At 41.7% G+C, this 17,572-nt stretch overlaps 1 protein-coding gene across 1 annotated transcript; it reads right to left on the minus strand.

The window, feature by feature from the left end:
- Positions 1-1,926: 1,926 nt before the first annotated feature.
- LOC147795244 (T-complex protein 1 subunit alpha-like) lies at positions 1,927-17,478 on the minus strand. Its single transcript, XM_087132167.1, has 12 exons — positions 17,252-17,478; positions 15,442-15,527; positions 14,826-14,954; positions 14,101-14,198; positions 13,813-13,923; positions 13,496-13,677; positions 12,591-12,717; positions 11,769-11,944; positions 10,614-10,737; positions 7,908-8,100; positions 6,668-6,831; positions 1,927-3,973 (listed from the first exon to the last, which is right to left on the minus strand). Exons 1-12 carry the CDS (start codon positions 17,319-17,321, stop codon positions 3,793-3,795), a joined length of 1,641 nt encoding a protein of 546 aa, XP_086988293.1. The 5' UTR covers positions 17,322-17,478; the 3' UTR covers positions 1,927-3,792.
- Positions 17,479-17,572: the final 94 nt, after the last annotated feature.

Genomic DNA, 17,572 nt, shown 5'->3' on the forward strand with positions numbered 1-17,572 from the left:
AGAAAATGGGATGTAACTAAAATCCGCTTCAAATCTGGCGTCTATTCCTGGCCTGACCTCCACCCTAAATACTGCCCAGCGCAGATTCTAGAACTGAATTTAGATAAGAATGTGAAGGGGGCTTGGAGGAGGTTGAAAGTACCAATCCAGTACTGGTACCAGTACAGGTCCGGTAAAAAAAAAACTGACTGGCTTAACGACCAGGAGGGCAAAGTTAAAGCTGCCTCAAACGTCCCCTGCACGCTCTGCGTTAAGCAGGTAGCACTGCTTCAAGTCGAAGCCTAATTACGAGAAATTGGAACACTGAAGGATAGCTGGTGGAACAAGGCAGATGGACTTAAAAACTGGCAAAGGGGAACCTCTCACAGGGAGCATTCTCTGCACTCAAAGTGCTCTATGAACCAAAAACAAACACAGTTGAACCGATCAAAAGTGCACACGGCCGTCACCTGCTCACAGACTTTCTATCACAGTGGAACTAGCATTTTCAGTAGCTTTTTAACCAGACAAGCAACTTCTTGAGAGGATGAGGCCACCGATCACCTTCATAGCCGTCCCACATGACAACCTTCTGGGGCGTTCATGTGCAGTTGACGGTATCTTGTAGACATGCTCCTCTAATTTTTCGACCGCTGTTGGAATAGACGGGGCTGCCTCAGAATTCCAGAGACACGCTAATAGTAACCATCTATACAAAGGGGATAAGGGAAAGCAGTGTGGCGGCTCCATATTGTCAAGTACGGGTAAAATTCTAACAAAGATCCCGCTAAACCGACTCAGGATTATATCCAAGAGCATATATACTCCCAGTCAATACATCTTCAGAGTTGGATGCTTAACGACATCACCTCCTTCTTCGGGGCAGCTACAAAATAAAAACAGTGAAAAGGCACTGGGAACAGAACCAGATGTGCATATTGGTGTATATCTCAGAAATCTTTGACAAATGCCGTCAATCGGGAGACACTATGAAGGGTGCTCAGAGTACACAGAGAGTACACGTCTCTCACAGACGCCAATGAATATCTTGTCCTGTACAAGAGTCATCGGGAAGCTGACTGCTGTGCAGCATAGGTATCCGAGATAGATCATGCACGTAAGTTGGCAAAGCAAAATTCTCTTCAAACAAGTACTGGAGAAAGCCGGTGTAGACAGCTGAGCTGGCCACACAAAGTGTACATCCAACAACAGTCCGACTGAGCCAATCTCCTACGGAGAGCTGGCAGAGGGCAAACACAATCACAGAGGGCAAAAAGCTCAGATACAAAGATGTTCTGAAGTGTAATTTGGAAGCAAATGGTCAATGTAGATGTATGGGACCCGGTAGCAGACAGGCAGAGCTGGCATAAAACTTACCAAACTGTAGAGAGAAGACGTCTGGACCTATACACCAAGGCACATGATAATGCAGACGCCATCAACAGGCAGTCATCAGTGTCACCACAGTATAGTGCCGCAAGTGCAACACGGTGTTCCATGCTGGCCTGGCTGCTTATCTCAGGACAAACGAATGCCTACAAAACTAAAACTCTCTGCTTCAGTAAACACTAGATCGATGGCCTGTCGAAGCCAGTAGCACAGGGGGGGGATATTCAGGGCATGTGTGGTCTGCAATATCCAGCCAGAAATGAGACCGAGGGGTACCCCCAACTTGCCCATTCGCTATACACACACAAGGTGTATATATCCCCCAAGATGTCTGAAAAGAATTCCTCAGATTCCAGAGAGACAATGACCAACACAAAGCAGGGGGTTCTCTCTGTCTCTCTGGGCTAGATTATTCAATAGGCAGACAATTTCCGATCTATTGAAATTTTTAAACTCTGTTCATAGCTTGTAATGAAATACAGCTGACTCTAACATCAATAGCTTGCTATTACAAGAACACATCTAGCTTTGACAGTAAATCACATTTGAATTTAATACTTAGCTGACGGCACATCAGTGAGACAGACTCACACGTTTATTCACAACTACATGAAAACTTCACCACTGCTACGTCACTTAGCAGTGAAGAGTTTTTTTTAAGGTATTCTTTTCAGGAAAGTCATTTGAATACCACTGACAAGGAGGGAAAGTACATTTGAACCATATTATCACAAGGGAATTGTCATCTTCTGTTGTGGTCAACCATTAACTGTCATCTTACAGTGGTCAGCTGTGAACAACTCTATCAAAGTCAGGAATAGGTCTGTTTTTTTTAACGGACTGTGAAATCTTTAGATTTTCTGTTTCTCTACATAGTACATGTAAATGCCATTGTACTTTACAATCAGTAACCGATTCACAATACATGTTCCAAAATCTCCTCCGAAAATTTGGAAAAAGTACACAATACCGGTGATTCAAGACAGTGTGCCACCAAGAGTCTGCAACGCGTTGGCCAATCACAATGCGTGAAATCTGTTGACCCAAAGCATGTTTGGAAAGGGTCGACAAATTTCGCGCGTTGCGATTGGCCAACGCATTGCAGACTCATGGGGGTGCACTGGTGTGAATCGTCCGTATTTAATGGGTCATCTCTCAATTACTAGTTGCCCAACACAGAGCTGTAGTAGGAAACTTGTCAATGCATGTACACATGCAATTTATGGGTCATCCATTTTAGTCATCATTTTCACAAGTATACAAAGCGTACTCTTTTCCCTGGCCCCCTCGCCCACTAAAAGAGTACAGAATAAAATGATGAATTCTTTGTGGTGCCTCAGGATCCATTCTAACTCACAATGTACGGCTGTTCATGTGCAGCAGACGATCAGAGAATAGTGGCAGGAGGAAAAACAACGTCCATGACAGGCCTCGACATTCACGGATTTGCGATTGCCTGGGACAAATTTCTTCTCTCACTTCGGGCAAGTAAAAATTAAGGACAAATTGCCCCACTGACAGGTACTTTTTTCTTAAAATAAAAGTGTCAATTTTTTGTGGCCAAGAATAGCAGTCAGCGAATTTACCTTTGATTTGATTTTGTTCTTCTTCACAAAAGCATATAAAAAGTGGTAAAAAGTATACAGTTATGTGGTTACAATGATTTTTTGCATTATTACGTACATGTACAAACTTGCGTGTATTAAGCACGTTGTGCTTTTAGCAGGGCACCTTTCCACACAAGGGAAAATGCATACATAAATAAACTGTAAAATACACTTGTGTCTGGGTACCAAACCTAAATGCACGCACGGCACACAGGAGCTTTGGGGGAAGCTCGAAGACTGTTTTACAAGTGGCTGTGATTTCAACGTTAGTGAATTTTGCTTGGTACTTGTGTGTGTACTATTTTCATATATGACACCAGGCAAAATCGTCGAATGGTTAAAAAATAGCCATTGCCTGGAGTCCTGCGCACTCTCTACTCACACGCAATATAATAGTTGGGGGTGATAGTTGGCCAGTCTATGATAATCGTCATTTTTAACATGTTTCTAAAGCGTACGCAACCAATTCACCCCCTCCCGCCCAGCGTATCGTTTGTACACTCATGAAAATAAAGACAAAAATGGATGACCACTAACATACTCTACTCAGTGACTGAGTATTACCAATTTTTCTGACTTATTCCCCGTTTTGATGGAGCATGTCATGTGAAACAGATACTTTTCTTGGGGTTATTTTTGCACACTTTTAACAATCATCACATTATATAAATCAAAAAAGAATCCTTGATTCCGCAAACAGTACACCAAGCTGGTATAAAAGAAAAACCCTCAAGCAGTGACAAATAATACATTATCTTCAACCATGTTTTTGTTTTAAGTTAGTACACTCAAATTTTTACGGCGCTACTCGGGGTCGTCAATGTTCTTCCATTGGTTCTTTTTCCTCTGGCGCCAGCTTAATCATGTCATCTATTCTCAGGATGGTGATGGCCGCCTCAGTGGCGAATTTCAGACACTTGATCTTGCAGATGCCCGGCTCAAAAACACCTGCCTTCTTGTTGTCACGGACGGTGCCCTCCACTAGGTCCAAGCCAACCCTGGAGGGGGAAAGAAAGTCAATAATCCAGGATCAGGAGACGGTCACTTAAATTATGGTGTCATCACACTGTTGCCTAGGGTAAGACCGGGCATAAACTACAGTTGACCACTGGAAAATTGCTTTCATAACTATGCACACATGCAATACAGTCACTTGCAAATGACCCTAACCAACTCATCACCACTTTACCACTCTATAATGGACTGCAACTCTCATGGCGTTCATGGCCAATGACATCGCGTACATTGCATTGTTCCCTCTGTACCAATAAATGCAACCATGGACCTGGTTCTGAAAGGTCAACTAGTGTAGGCCATCCATCATTCAGACAGGTGTTCATCATCTCTCCAAGATGGTGTGCCAGACCATCACAAGTTGCTCAGCTCCTCAGCTAAAGCCAGTGCCCAGTTTCTCTTATATTCCAGGGTGGTGAGAGGCCAATCAGAGGGAGGCAGCTTGCTCCAGGACACAATATGCAGCTAACATTGGATTTGAACCCTTGACGTTCGGGTCAAACTCTAAACACAAGGAGCAGACACTCACATACCAACAAAATTGCACTCAAAATCATGCCTGGAGTTACCATGCCAAGAAAATTTTCCCATCAAAGCCCTTGACATCATCTGAGACCACAGGCACATTATCACAATACTCAAATGCTCATTTTGTGTTCTGGGTTTCCAATAACAGCAAATCAATGTCCCACATGGACATCTCATCAACTAGAGAGACCTCAGCAAGAGCCAAGGTAGTGCCTGCGAGTGTGATCTACTCGGAATTCCACTCGTCCCCCCCCCCCAAGAAAAGAAAACCCTCCATAAAATCCACTCAATGAAAAGTAGTGACTTGTCGCAAAACAAAGTCAACAACACGGTTGTATTGACAAACACATATGCCCCGCCACGACTGCATGAAATCCCCTAAACATGCCATTGTTCATTTGAGTTTTTGACCTTGAAACTTAATATTTTGCATCCAAATTAAATCGGCTTCTTGGGACCACTGATTACAACTTACACACCAAATTTGAAGTGGACATGTACGGAAATTCCCAAGTCATCACATTGACAAGATTTCTATATTTTACCCAATTTGACCTTGAAACTTAATATTTTGCATCCACTGATTACAACTTACACACTAAATTTGAAGTCCACAGAACATGTACGGAAATTCCCAAGTCATCACGCTGACAAGATTTCTATATTTTTACCCAATTGGACCTTGAACCTTAATATTTTGCATCCAAATTAAATAGGCTTCTTGGGACCACTGATTACAACTTACACACCAAATTTGAAGTCCACAGAACATGTACGGAAATTCCCAAGTCATCATGCTGACAAGATTTCTATATTTTTACCCAATTGGACCTTGAACCTTAATATTTTGCATCCAAATTAAATAGGCTTCTTGGGACCACTGATTACAACTTACACACCAAATTTGAAGTCCACAGGACATGTACGGAAATTCCCAAGTCATTACGCTGACAAGATTTCTATATTTTTACCCAATTGGACCTTGAACCTTAATAATTTGCATCCAAATTAAATAGGCTTCTTGGGACCACTGATTACAACTTACACACCAAATTTGAAGTCCACAGGACATGTACGGAAATTCCCAAGTCATTACGCTGACAAGATTTCTATATTTTTACCCAATTGGACCTTGAACCCTTAATAATTTGCATCCAAATTCAACAGGCTTCTTGGGACCACTGATTACAACTTACACACCAAATTTGAAGTCCACAGGACATGTACGGAAATTCCCAAGTCATTACGCTGACAAGATTTCTATATTTTTACCCAATTGGACCTTGAACCTTAATAATTTGCATCCAAATTAAATAGGCTTCTTGGGACCACTGATTATAACTTACACACCAAATTTGAAGTCCACAGGACATGTAATTCCCAAGTTATCGCGCTGACAAGATTTCTATTGTTTTAGCCGATTTGACCTTGAACCTTAATATTTTGTACCCAAATTCAATAGGCTTCTTAGAACCACTGATTTAACCACTTGCTGCCAGATGGTTTGAAAAATGCAGTGCACATAATTAGGACTTTTTCAAGATTTTCAGTTTTCAAAATTCTTCCAAAATGCATCATTTTAATTAATGGACATTTACATCCATATGAATTACTGTCTGGTGGACACTCTAGTCTGACAGACAAAATCTATTGACGCCCGAGTATTTCAGCCAGGCCTGCATCCTTGTAAAAGGAGCCCAGATTGTGCGGTGTTATGTAACTTTCTTTTATTCACAAACCAGGAACAGTACGCTGCTGACCTTTTTTCAATAGGGGCCAGATTAGCATGCAGCAGTGCTGTGTGGCTCATCGCTGCGGTGGTAAAGCTCTTTTGTCCCAGGTGGTAATCCGCTCGCACTAAATGCCCCAAACCGTGGTATAGTGTTTGGAAACGAGGCTGGATTTTCTCCACTATTGATTTTGAAAGTTCTAAGAATCAGAACATGCAATTCACAGCCTGGAGAACAGTTTGAAGCAATTCAACTGGGTATTGCAGAGATAGAATTCCTCTCATTATTTTCAGTCATGATTATTACCGAATTCCAATAAATTCTATTCAAATTTGATACAAATGAGTTGTCCAAATCTCGGCTCAAACTTTGTCTCTGACTTTGACTCTGACTGCTTTCCAACCCCAGAATTTCCCTCACCATTTGAGTTCGGCCCTGTCCGCTTGCATCTGAGAGGTGTTGTGGTAGGCTCGCAGTTTGGCCACAAGGTCCACCGAGTCCTTGGCAGCGTTGACAGCCAGAGTCTTGGGGATGACCAGCAGGGAGTTGGCAAACTCAGCAATGGCCAGCTGCTCCCTGGAGCTCTGTGAACAACATAACCAAGCAGAAATATGTTTAGAGACTCATTTGTTCTACACATATCAGGCTAACACCTGAAGTTGACATCCAAAACTACTTGTGGTAATATGTGCCAAGATACATTCACAATCTGTGGATCTGCAGCAGAAATAAATGAACTTGATGCTGAAATTTGCCTTACATTTGTACAATGGCACAAAATGTTTGATTCTAGCTGCTTGCTACGTGGTGTCTTTGGGCAAGCCACTTTACCCAAATCTTCCACTGTCAAGTATTAACCACTTCACGCCGGGGAATTTATGAATGTTGATGATGCTTAGACGGGATAATTTTCTGTTTTTCTGTTTTCAAAATTCTTTAAAAATTCATTTCTTCATTTAATGTACACTTAAACCCACACGAAGGACTGTCTGGCTTCTACTCTAATCCCACGCTCATCTATTGACGCCCGAGTATTTCAACCAGGCCTGCAGCCTGGTAAAAAGAGCCCAGATTGTGGGGTGTTATATAACTTTCTTTTGTTCACAAACCTGGCACAGTGCGCTGCTGACCTCTTTTCAATAGGGGCTAGATTAGCATGCAGCGTACTGAGTGGCTTATCACTGTGGTGGTGGAGTGCTTTTGTCCCCGGTGATAATCCACTTGCGCTAAGTGCCCCAAACAGTGGTATACTGTTTCAAAACAAGGCTGGATTATCTTCACAATTGAGAGTGAAAAAGGTTCGTAATTCCCAGCATCCTGGTCTTTTGCTACAAGTACAGTCTTTTCTTACAAGGCCCAGTACCCTTTGTCCGATTTTGGAGACCCCGGCCACGTGTATAGAGAATACGTGTCCGGTACCGGCAACCCCGGCAGCAAGTGGTTAATAGCACTGGCTAAATGAGAACCACCAGGACAAGCATCCCAATCAAGAAGAACTGTATGGGAAGAATTCTAACTGCTTCCCATGTGCTATTCTTGGGCACACCATGTCACTTCAATTAGTGGATCTATAAAAAGTACACAAAAATAGTGACAAGTATCACTTGGTAGCAACTTTGCTTTGATTCACTGAATCATGGAATCTGCATCACAAACTCACCAAGGAGGTAGCCAGATTCTCCAGGTAGATGGACAGGGCCGCCTCCACAGATCCACCCCCAGGTACCACAGACTTGCTCTCCAGGACCCGCTTGACCACGCACAGGGCGTCGTGCATCGAACGCTCCATCTCATCACACTGGTAATCGTTGGCCCCCCGCAGGATGATAGAGGCTGCATTGCGCACCTTGGGCCTGACCATCAAATGCAATGAAAGGGATTATTCCAGACACGCAGCATTAAAGGTCTGTTCTGTGTTGTGGGTGAGCTGTTTAAAATAAGAGTCTTTTTTACCTGTTTGGGTGCAAGAAACTTGGTTTGGACCCCCATCCCACTGGTTCATAACTTTGCATAAATTTCTGAACAACGCTTTATTGTACTTCATATCTGTGTTAAATTGAAAGACCCTCGAGAACAGCTGCCCAAACAGTGTTCATTGTATTTTGTTAGTGTGAGACAGATTTTAATGCAACCTGATTGCAATGTCCTGTAGGTTACCCCCCAAAACAGCCTGGACTTGCCCCTGCACATGTATGTGTTGCTGGGAATTGTCAAAGGATTTGGAAAGATTGAGGCAATGGTCACATCTTCAGGGAATAAATCCAAGAAACAAAAGCAAGATTGAGGTTGTATCCAATTTTCACATGGAGGAAGTTGGAGGAGTTTACAGAATTGTGGTTGTATCCTAGTAAAACAGGCCTATGGGGTTAGTGTTAATGTCAATGCTGACTTTCTGAAGATGTGTGAAGAGTCCTACACTCACAGGAAGCTGACCTGAATATCAAAGAAGTGACCTTCTTAGATAAGTACTTAGTGACATTCTCTACGATGCATCTCTAAATTTAAATGCTTCATCAAATGTTTCAAGTCAAGCAGCTGTGGAAAGAACTTGTGGTTTTCATACAAACGCGTCCTGATTGTGCCTGACTTGAAATTCTTTGCTGTACGAGACCTGTGCGTTCTCCAATACCACTGAATGAGGCACTGGAGTGATTGTATGATCTCGTAGGGTACGGGCCAGTTTGTTTGACCCCAGAAATTTACTAAGCACAGAAAACATTTGTTTACCAAACATGCATCTTTGAAACACCATTCTTGAAAACTGAGTCCTTCAATTCAAGAGTTATCAATGGCACATGCAATGAATCTCCACCAAGGACGGAAATCAAGCTCTGTGTAGTGCTGCAAGTAGGTGCCAAGGTTCAGTTCAAGTTCAGTTCGGGCACGGTTCGAAAATTTTTTGCTGAAATTCGGTTCACTTCGGGTTTGGACACGTACAAACATATACATGTACATACGTGTACATATAGAGTGTACATTAGACATCGAAGAGCACACTACAACCGTGCCGTATAGTACTTCTAAGTGTAAACTAAGTTAATACAAGCAATCTCCTCTCCATCTCCATCCATGAGCAACCTCGATGTGAACATAATTTTTATCTAAACTGTTTCCCCAAGGTTAGTTTGGGAGTTAAAATTCCATAGAAAGTTACGGTTGGATGTGTGACAGTTTGCTACTGTGTTTTGCAGACCAAAAGCAGTGTGTTCGGACCAGTGAAAACAGAAAAAAACCAGCATGCTCAAACGGGAGTTCCTTCTTTACAGGATACAAGATCGAATTAGATTTTGAGCGCATTTTGTTTTGGTTATGAAACAGATTCAACTGCCAAACCATAGCTTTGGATGTATTAGAACCTTGTTATCAAGTCAGCATGCTCTCCCAGGATGGCACCCACGTGGCCAAAGTGGCTATTTTCCATCAGTCTTTTTCAAATGGATAACAGCATTTTGTAATTGAAGATTTGCAAAAAACTAAGAGAGATATGGCAAAAATTCCATCACAACATATTCGCACTTATTACTTTGATCAAACTTGATCAATGAAAGGCAAGTTGGGCCAACCGTGTGAACAAATATCTTGTTGCGCACTAGAGCGCTGCACTGGCCCCCCTGGCAAAATCAGTTTTCCCTCCAGAGTTGCCTTCGATGAGTTCAACTGTGATCAGCATCCAATCAAAACCAGTTGGGTTCGGTTTGAAAGCGCCATTTTCTACGATTTTTGGTTCAGTTCGGCTGCAGCGCTACCCGTGCGTAAGGTACATTTTAGTGGAGATCAAGATATCATCCAATGTCTATGAAAATCTGGTGTGTTCAGGGCTTTGCAAGCATGTGAAGATTTCAAGGATCATTAGAGCAGTTGACAATACTGTTTACAAAAGAAATACAATTGGTCCAAACTTGTGCCTTTAGGCTGATCCTTTAAAACATTTTAACCCATCATTCAGGAGTGATAAGATCAGATACCATTCCCCACTCTTTCAACCTTATGCCCTTAACTATTTTGGCTAGGAACGTCTGAGAATCCATCCACGACCCCATGGCCAATTTAGCAAAACTACCACATCAGGTTCCAAGTAAGGTAATCAAGCCAAAAAAATACTCTGCTTGGCTCGTCGAAAATGTGGAAAAATGGTTCCAGGTTTTGTGGTTTGAAAAGTGAAAGTTTTTACGAGGTCTTCTATTTTGGTATAAAACTGCACTCATTAAAATATACTCTCAACAACCAGCCATAAGTTGACTCCTGCAATTTTTACATTTCTTTTCATTAACACTCTTACTAGTAATCTAACTCAACTACACCGCTGTGTTCATTGCACAAGGAAGCTGACAACATCCAGCCTAACTGTCAAGAGGCTTGGACGTACCCTTTGATGAGGATGAGTTCATCATCACATACACGCTCCACGCACACCTCTTCTGCCTGGCCCAGCATGTTGGGCTCAAATGTTTCCTCGCCTTCTAGATTAGCTAGGGTGACCAGCAGCTGGGCTGTGAAGAGTCAAAGACGAGGGGGTAAAGGTCACTTTAGGTTTTGTCACGTTATCTGGTGATAAAATGTCGTGCTTAGAGTTCTCTTGCTTACAGAAGTAGCCTGGCAGCCCATCAAGCTTTGCTTGTTTCTCAACAGGTTTAAAAAGTAGCAGCTTAACTGTCAAATCTGGCTGTCCAGTTTAAAATTCTGCGTGCTACGTTTATGTTCTTGAATACTCCCATTTAACACACAGCATTATCTTGATTTTGAAAGCCTAAAATTACTCCCAACATATGAAGAAGAAAAACTTACCCTCTGATGCCCAGAAATGAAATAAATAATTATGGGGAGGGCCAAAACATGGGCACTGAACCCCCATGTTAAAGCTTCGCCTCACTCTCACTTCATTATGTTTATCAGCCCCACCAAGTTAAAATTTAGAACTTGGAGAACACAGTGGTGGTGAATATAAAGTACTTCATACCCCGAGGTCTCAAGATACTTCACATCTGTAATTTGTCAAGCGTTCACATCTGCCAATACTGGTCTTCAAGACACGACACCTCTAATCCCATTGCTAAACAGGCCCACAAACATTCCTTGGATTGTCTCCACTCCATTGGGAACACAGATGCTGACGTTGCCATATTTTAAGTACAAATGGCGAATCCAACACAACCACCATCTCTGCCTCACAGGCACCCATTCATTCCCACCTACCCAAGACAACCACAGTGCAAGCCCATTAAGTAGTCACTGTCTGTCAAAAGAAAGCGATAGCATGCATTTTCAATGGCTGAAATTAACATGCGTACCACAGATGTTCACCGAATATGTGTATTCTATACGGAAAACTAGCCTTCGCTACAGGTCATAAAGTACCCTCACTTTTGCCATATTGCATTATTAGTTTAGCATTAGCAAATTACAGAATAAATCAGTATAATACCACATGGGTATAAATTCGTATAGTATGATTTGTAACAAACTATTTTATCTCCTATCCTATAAACTACAAATAAGGGACATCACAGGTGCTGCGAGGTACCTCCTGTTGCTTTGGCAATCCTCTTCAGGTCCTGTTTCTTGCATCGTCGAACAGCCATGGCGCCTGCTTCCACAAAGTACTTGAGGCAGAGGTCATCAATACCGCCAGTGGTGAGGATCACATTGGCTCCAGCCCCGACAATCTTCTGTATTCTCTCCTTAGTGATATCAGCCTCCCTGCAAAGAAAGCAGAAAAAAACACCTTGGGTTGTATTTCTTTTTAACACACAAATTTTCCGTGACCTTTTTCTTTGTATTCAATCACACAGACCATTCTCAATAGCCAGTCCATCAAATTTTCTGTGCAGCTGTCCCACAGACTTTCCCAGGAAAAGCTGACCAAACCGTAGGAGTACTTCACATGCAGATGACAGTGTACAATGCACTGAAACCTTCTGAGGGCAACTTGTTTCAAGGGATGACAATTATTTAACTTCCTTCCAAAAGTCACTGAGTGTTTTACCGGATTTATACTAGCCTGTCAACTCCCTGCAAAGATGTAATTCTGTCTGCTATCACTTTTAAAAAAGGTATCAATCTCAAGAATGGCAACAGTGAGTACCACCCACTGACATATCAACAATATACATTTAAATTACTATATTATACTATTATTATTATTATATTATATATCATTATATATTTGAGAAGGGAACTAGACAAGCATTTACATGTACACTGGCCAAGTCCCAATTACTTGGCTATAGCCGTCATGTAACACACAAGTCTATGGGACATGGCTGCAGTGTGTTATTTCTAGCCACAGCTAGGTAAACTGGACATGGCTATAACAAGACTGTCACCCCAAGGGGTCCCCACACACCTTTGTCTGATGGCATCCAGTTTCTCAGGGTCTTCCACAATGACATGCACGCCCAGGTGCATCTTGGCCTTCTGCAGACTGAAATCCAGGCAGGCAATCTTGGCAGCGGTGATGCGCTTGACCATGGCTGCAAATAACATGGGAAAGAATGGAGGAAAAACTTAGCTGCAGTCACAAGTCAGAAATCATTTTTAAACCCAGATGTCATATTTGACATCATATTTATACACTTTTTATGACATCATTCACTGATGATGTGGCCAATGACGCAGGTGATTGCTAGAGCACCATACAGTGAATCTCTCAATTGAAATACAAATGTTTCAGGTCAAATTTCAGGAGTATTTATTGTTAACAAATACGACTCCCACTAAAACTTGACATGAAGCAATTTCCTGTTCGAGATCCGCTCGTTCTTCAAACGCCACATAGCAAGGCGTTGGAGTGATTTTGATCTCGCCACGCTGAGAAGAGACTTCCCAAGCTCCTGCTGTGTAAAGAAAGGTGCCATATACAGAAATTATGTTTGCTTTACCAAAACTGGTGAACAGCCCACGTCATGCAATGCACATTGCTTGACACGTGGTTCTCAGCTGATATTTGCCTTGTAGATCAATTTGCAGCTGTTTCTCAGTTTTGAGTCACTAGTGACACATTCATAGCATTTCATCGTAAGAGAAGAAATCATGCCTCAGCTGCTTGACAGAAAATCCTGCTGAGCAAATTTGCATGCTGAGCACAAAATTAGTGGAGTACCTATAACAAAGAAAACACACTACATTATGTTTTGGATGGTAACCTGACTTTGTTAAGCAGTTATATTCTGCTTAGCAGATATTTGAACCCTGTGAAACTGGATACAGGTGTACAACACAAGTGTGCAGTGTCTTGGGGTTCATTATCACCTTGAGATGCTGGCATACAGTTCAGTGCGTAGCCACTGACCAGAACGCTCTCCTTAGCACTGCGGCCATGGGCCTTCAGCACATTGATGGCCTTGATTGGGTACCGGACGATACCCTTTGGATCGGTCAACTTGACTGCCATGACAGCATCCACAATCATGTTAGCAAAGAAGTCCGAATCACTACAACAATTTGGGAGTCAAGGAAAAAGACAACCTGCTTGCCAAAACTATAGGGAATCTATTTGCCACTGTCTGATATCTACAACAAACCACTACAATCTTTGGAATGTGATACACATATCAAGAAAAGGATACCGTCCAATCAGCTTGGACGACATGGAAGTCTTGGCTGCATTTAGGATGCAATCTTTGCCCAACTCGTCCACACCAATGGTAAGATGTTCCTGGATGTATTTACATGCCTCCCTGGTGACCAAAACCAAAACATACCCATGTTAACAGCAGTTTCATACTGTGAGGCTCAACCTTCAACTTACAATCCATTACATACACATGGTTCTATCTGCATCTTTGCATAAGATCAGGAATATCTCCCATACATCCAAATGTTTTTAGAAATGAACGGAAGCAGACTGGACCTACTTGCAGGCTAGTCTGTAGCCGCTGATGATTGTCGTAGGGTGAATTTTCTGCTTGACCAGTTCGTCTGCGTTTTTCAACAGCTCAGCTGCAATAATAACCTGCGGTGGAAATGACTGAGTCTGAGTTGAGTATCACTTGGCAAACAAGAAATGACGACTATTTCAAATTAAATATAAGCCTACAATGTTACCAGTAAACAGTATCTCTTTAATTCAGACTAAACCTGAAGCCACAAAATACTCCCAATGTAATTCAGATCCAACGTATGGGCAGCCGCAATATATTTCATCACCGTCATCATTAACTGACACTTGATGGTACTTGAGTGTGCTTTTTTCACACAAACATTACAGAACCTGGTAATTTTGGGTTTACGAACCATAACTGAGCACTATGTGTGTACTCTCTGTGATTTTGTTCCTATGGAGTGAAACCTTCCTGAATTTCTGAAGTTAAAAGGCTTTCAGGTACAATTTTTGTCCAAAATAAATTTGTGTAAAACCATTTAAAGCATTTTCCTCTGAAAGGCATATCCCCTACATGCTTGCATGTCAATTTGTTAAAAACAACTTATTTTACAAGGTGCGGTTAGTGAAACCAAAAGTGTTTGTTATGCAGTTTTCAGAAAGTGTCCACATGAAGAACTTGAGATTCAATTCAGGAAAACCGTTTTGATTCGATACAGACCAATGCTGTTACCACAACACATTTCAGTCAGGCCTTACCACAGACGTGGTTCCATCGCCCACTTCTTGGTCCTGTAAATCAGCCAGCTCTACCAGAACCTTGGCTGCTGGGTGTTCCACCTCCAAAAGCTTCAGGATGGTGGCACCATCGTTGGTGACTGTCACGTCCTGTACACGCAAAAGAGAAGAGAAGACAATTCAGTATGATGTGCCGCCTTTAACCTTTAAGCCTAGTGTCCATATCTACATGAAGAGACGGAAAGAGCATCAATGCTCAGATTTCAATGATTTGCAGTCACTTGGAAACAATGTGTCGGAAGCAAAGCACGCAAAGACACAAACAGTCAGCAAAACAAAGTCCAACAGCCTCTGTGCACAAAGTCCCATATAGGTGTTTAACTTTGTGTGAATGGGGAAGGTTAGGGCCAGCAACCCTTGGGGGTTAGGGTTAAAGGCAGGTTCATAATTGACGTGGGAAGGAACAATACAAACTTGTGAAATCAAATCAAGTGCTCATACTGCATTATTCACAACTGCTGGATGTATTTTAAATAAGCAAACTTCCCTGCAAATGTTTCACAATGTCAAATTCGATTCACTCTCACTGAAGGTTTGAACCGGCCTTAAGACAATCTTCAGAGTAACTGATACTCACACCGACATCGTCCACCAACATCTTGTCCAGCCCAACAGGCCCCAGTGAACTCTTGACAATGTTGGCCACGGCCAGTGCGGCAGTAACTGCAGGAGCAGAAAACAATTATATGAACAATGTACTACTGGCACAGATTCAAAGATGGATCCAAAACCAAATTCTTGGGGGTAGAGTCGGAAAGGGCAAAAATGTTGAAATTGTTTGATTTTACCTTTTATGACCTTCCCAAAGGGCAAGGCTAAATTTTAGGGCCCAAGCTTTACATGCTTTTGGAAGGAAGAAAAATGAGACAGTTCAATGAAAGAGCTTCAACTGTTTGATTCTGAAAGGCTAATGGTGATCAGGATCAAAGCACAAAACTGATGTTCACAAAATAGACACGAAACAGTGCAGTGAAACCTTGTGCATTTGTATGACATTCTAGTAACTGTTCATCTGTGATTTTTGAAGAAATTGTTCAATTCTCTGACCGCCGTGTTTCTTAACCTCTATTTTACAAATTCTTTCACTAGAAAAATAGAAGTGTATTGATTGCATATCGGGGGACTGACAGCTATTGCAAGCCTGGCTAGAACCTGGCTCAGTGATAAAAGAAGAGCAAAGATCATAAAGCAGGGATGCCTAGGTGACAAAGGGCGAGAAGCAAAAGAGATTGAAGAGAGGACACTCCTTTTTTGACTTCTCAAAATCTCAGATTGTTAACTGGACATCACCATTAGGCATCATCATCTAGTGTGACTAAACGAAGGTGCCATGCAGGGCAGGACTTCCAAAAGCCCTCCCTCTTTTAAAAATATACCCCCTATCCCAACCACTCTGCTTACCACCTAGGCATCCCTTAATATATTCACATTTCTAATTATTATTAAAATCTGTGTAGAAAAAAAGAAGAGTTAAAGTGAAATTTTTTGAAATAGTATTGACTATTTCACTTTAGCAAAAAATGACAGAGTTCATAAGAATAGGGGGAAAAACCAAAATGAACTTAATCGGTCAAGGAGTTGTGGAGGTTCGCTTGTTTGTAGCTTGTGAAAAAGCCCTTTTGTGTTTAATTTCTTTATGGTAGTTCTGGTTGATTATGGTACCACAGAATCTTGTTTCTTCATGTAAACAGACATTTCATACAAGTATTACATTTTAAATTGCTAATAACTCTTCAACTTTTCAATCCATCTCTTCTCATTTTCCTTTGAAAGGCGTCTATGGGGAGACAGTTCATGGATATATCTTGCTCAAAATCAATTTTTCCATGTTGGGAGGTGTTTGTGCAGAGAACAGGTCTATTGTGCATGTTTTAGTGGGGGATTAAAGTAAATCTTGGCCAATTGACAACTGAGAAAAAATGTTGCATTTAGCAGTAATGCCTTTTTTTGTAAGATGTATTACATGTATTCCAATAAGTCAGCCACATATTATAATGCAAATGTTGAGTGATAAATCAGGGGCTGAAAAGTTTAGAGAGCAAAATCATTTCCAATCACCAATTTTGTTATAATATTAGGCATCAACTCCCTGTCATGCCTGTGCACAAAAACCAAAGAAGGATGTCCAAAGCCCCCCCGTCCTATAATTACTCCAAAGCCCCATGGCATATGTTCCTTGTTACAAATTTACGGATGATCTAACTGATCACCAAACGTCAAATTTTACTGCTCTTATTATTATCAGTTGCAGTAATCTAATACTGGCGGAAATAGGTGCATTGGGGCGCACATCACAATAAATGAGAATGAGGATTTATAACACGCGTTGCCCAGGCCATGCAGGCCTAGACCCACACCTAAATGCTAATTATTCCGAAAATACTTACCATTCTGATGTCTGACCGTGTCACCAGATGTCCTCTCACCAAATACTGATAACATTTTTGAAGTCGACATGGTGGATTTGTATAATTACAAGTTTTTAAATTTTAGATTAAATTTCCCCTCCCTGCACACAACAGTAGCTGTCTCATGCGCGCAGCGTGCTACTTAGAGATACTTTACTAAATAACATGTAGTTGAATATTTACCTGAATTGTCACTTTCAGGCGCATTTAAAGTTATTCTGAAATTTGCATCGAACTATAGCCGGAACATTCACCCTAAGTTTTCCCAATTGTTATTTTTATACTGGGAAAATTGACTTA

Source organism: Acanthaster planci, unplaced genomic scaffold (assembly GCF_054643075.1).
Source record: "Acanthaster planci isolate LZ-2023a unplaced genomic scaffold, COTS_SCS Contig111, whole genome shotgun sequence".
NCBI lineage: Eukaryota > Metazoa > Echinodermata > Asteroidea > Valvatida > Acanthasteridae > Acanthaster > Acanthaster planci.

What these genes read in the sequence shown, in the direction of transcription:
- LOC147795244 (XM_087132167.1), bottom strand. Translation starts at nt 17,321, where the DNA reads ATGTCGACTTCAAAAATGTTATCAGTATTTGGTGAGAGGACATCTGGT. An exon ending in TCGTCCAAGCTGATTGGACG is followed by an intron (nt 13,678 to 13,812) that starts GTATCCTTTTCT and finishes AAATTGTTGTAG; the next exon opens with TGATTCGGACTTCTTTGCTA. An exon ending in CTGGATGCCATCAGACAAAG is followed by an intron (nt 11,945 to 12,590) that starts GTGTGTGGGGAC and finishes CTTTCTTTGCAG; the next exon opens with GGAGGCTGATATCACTAAGG.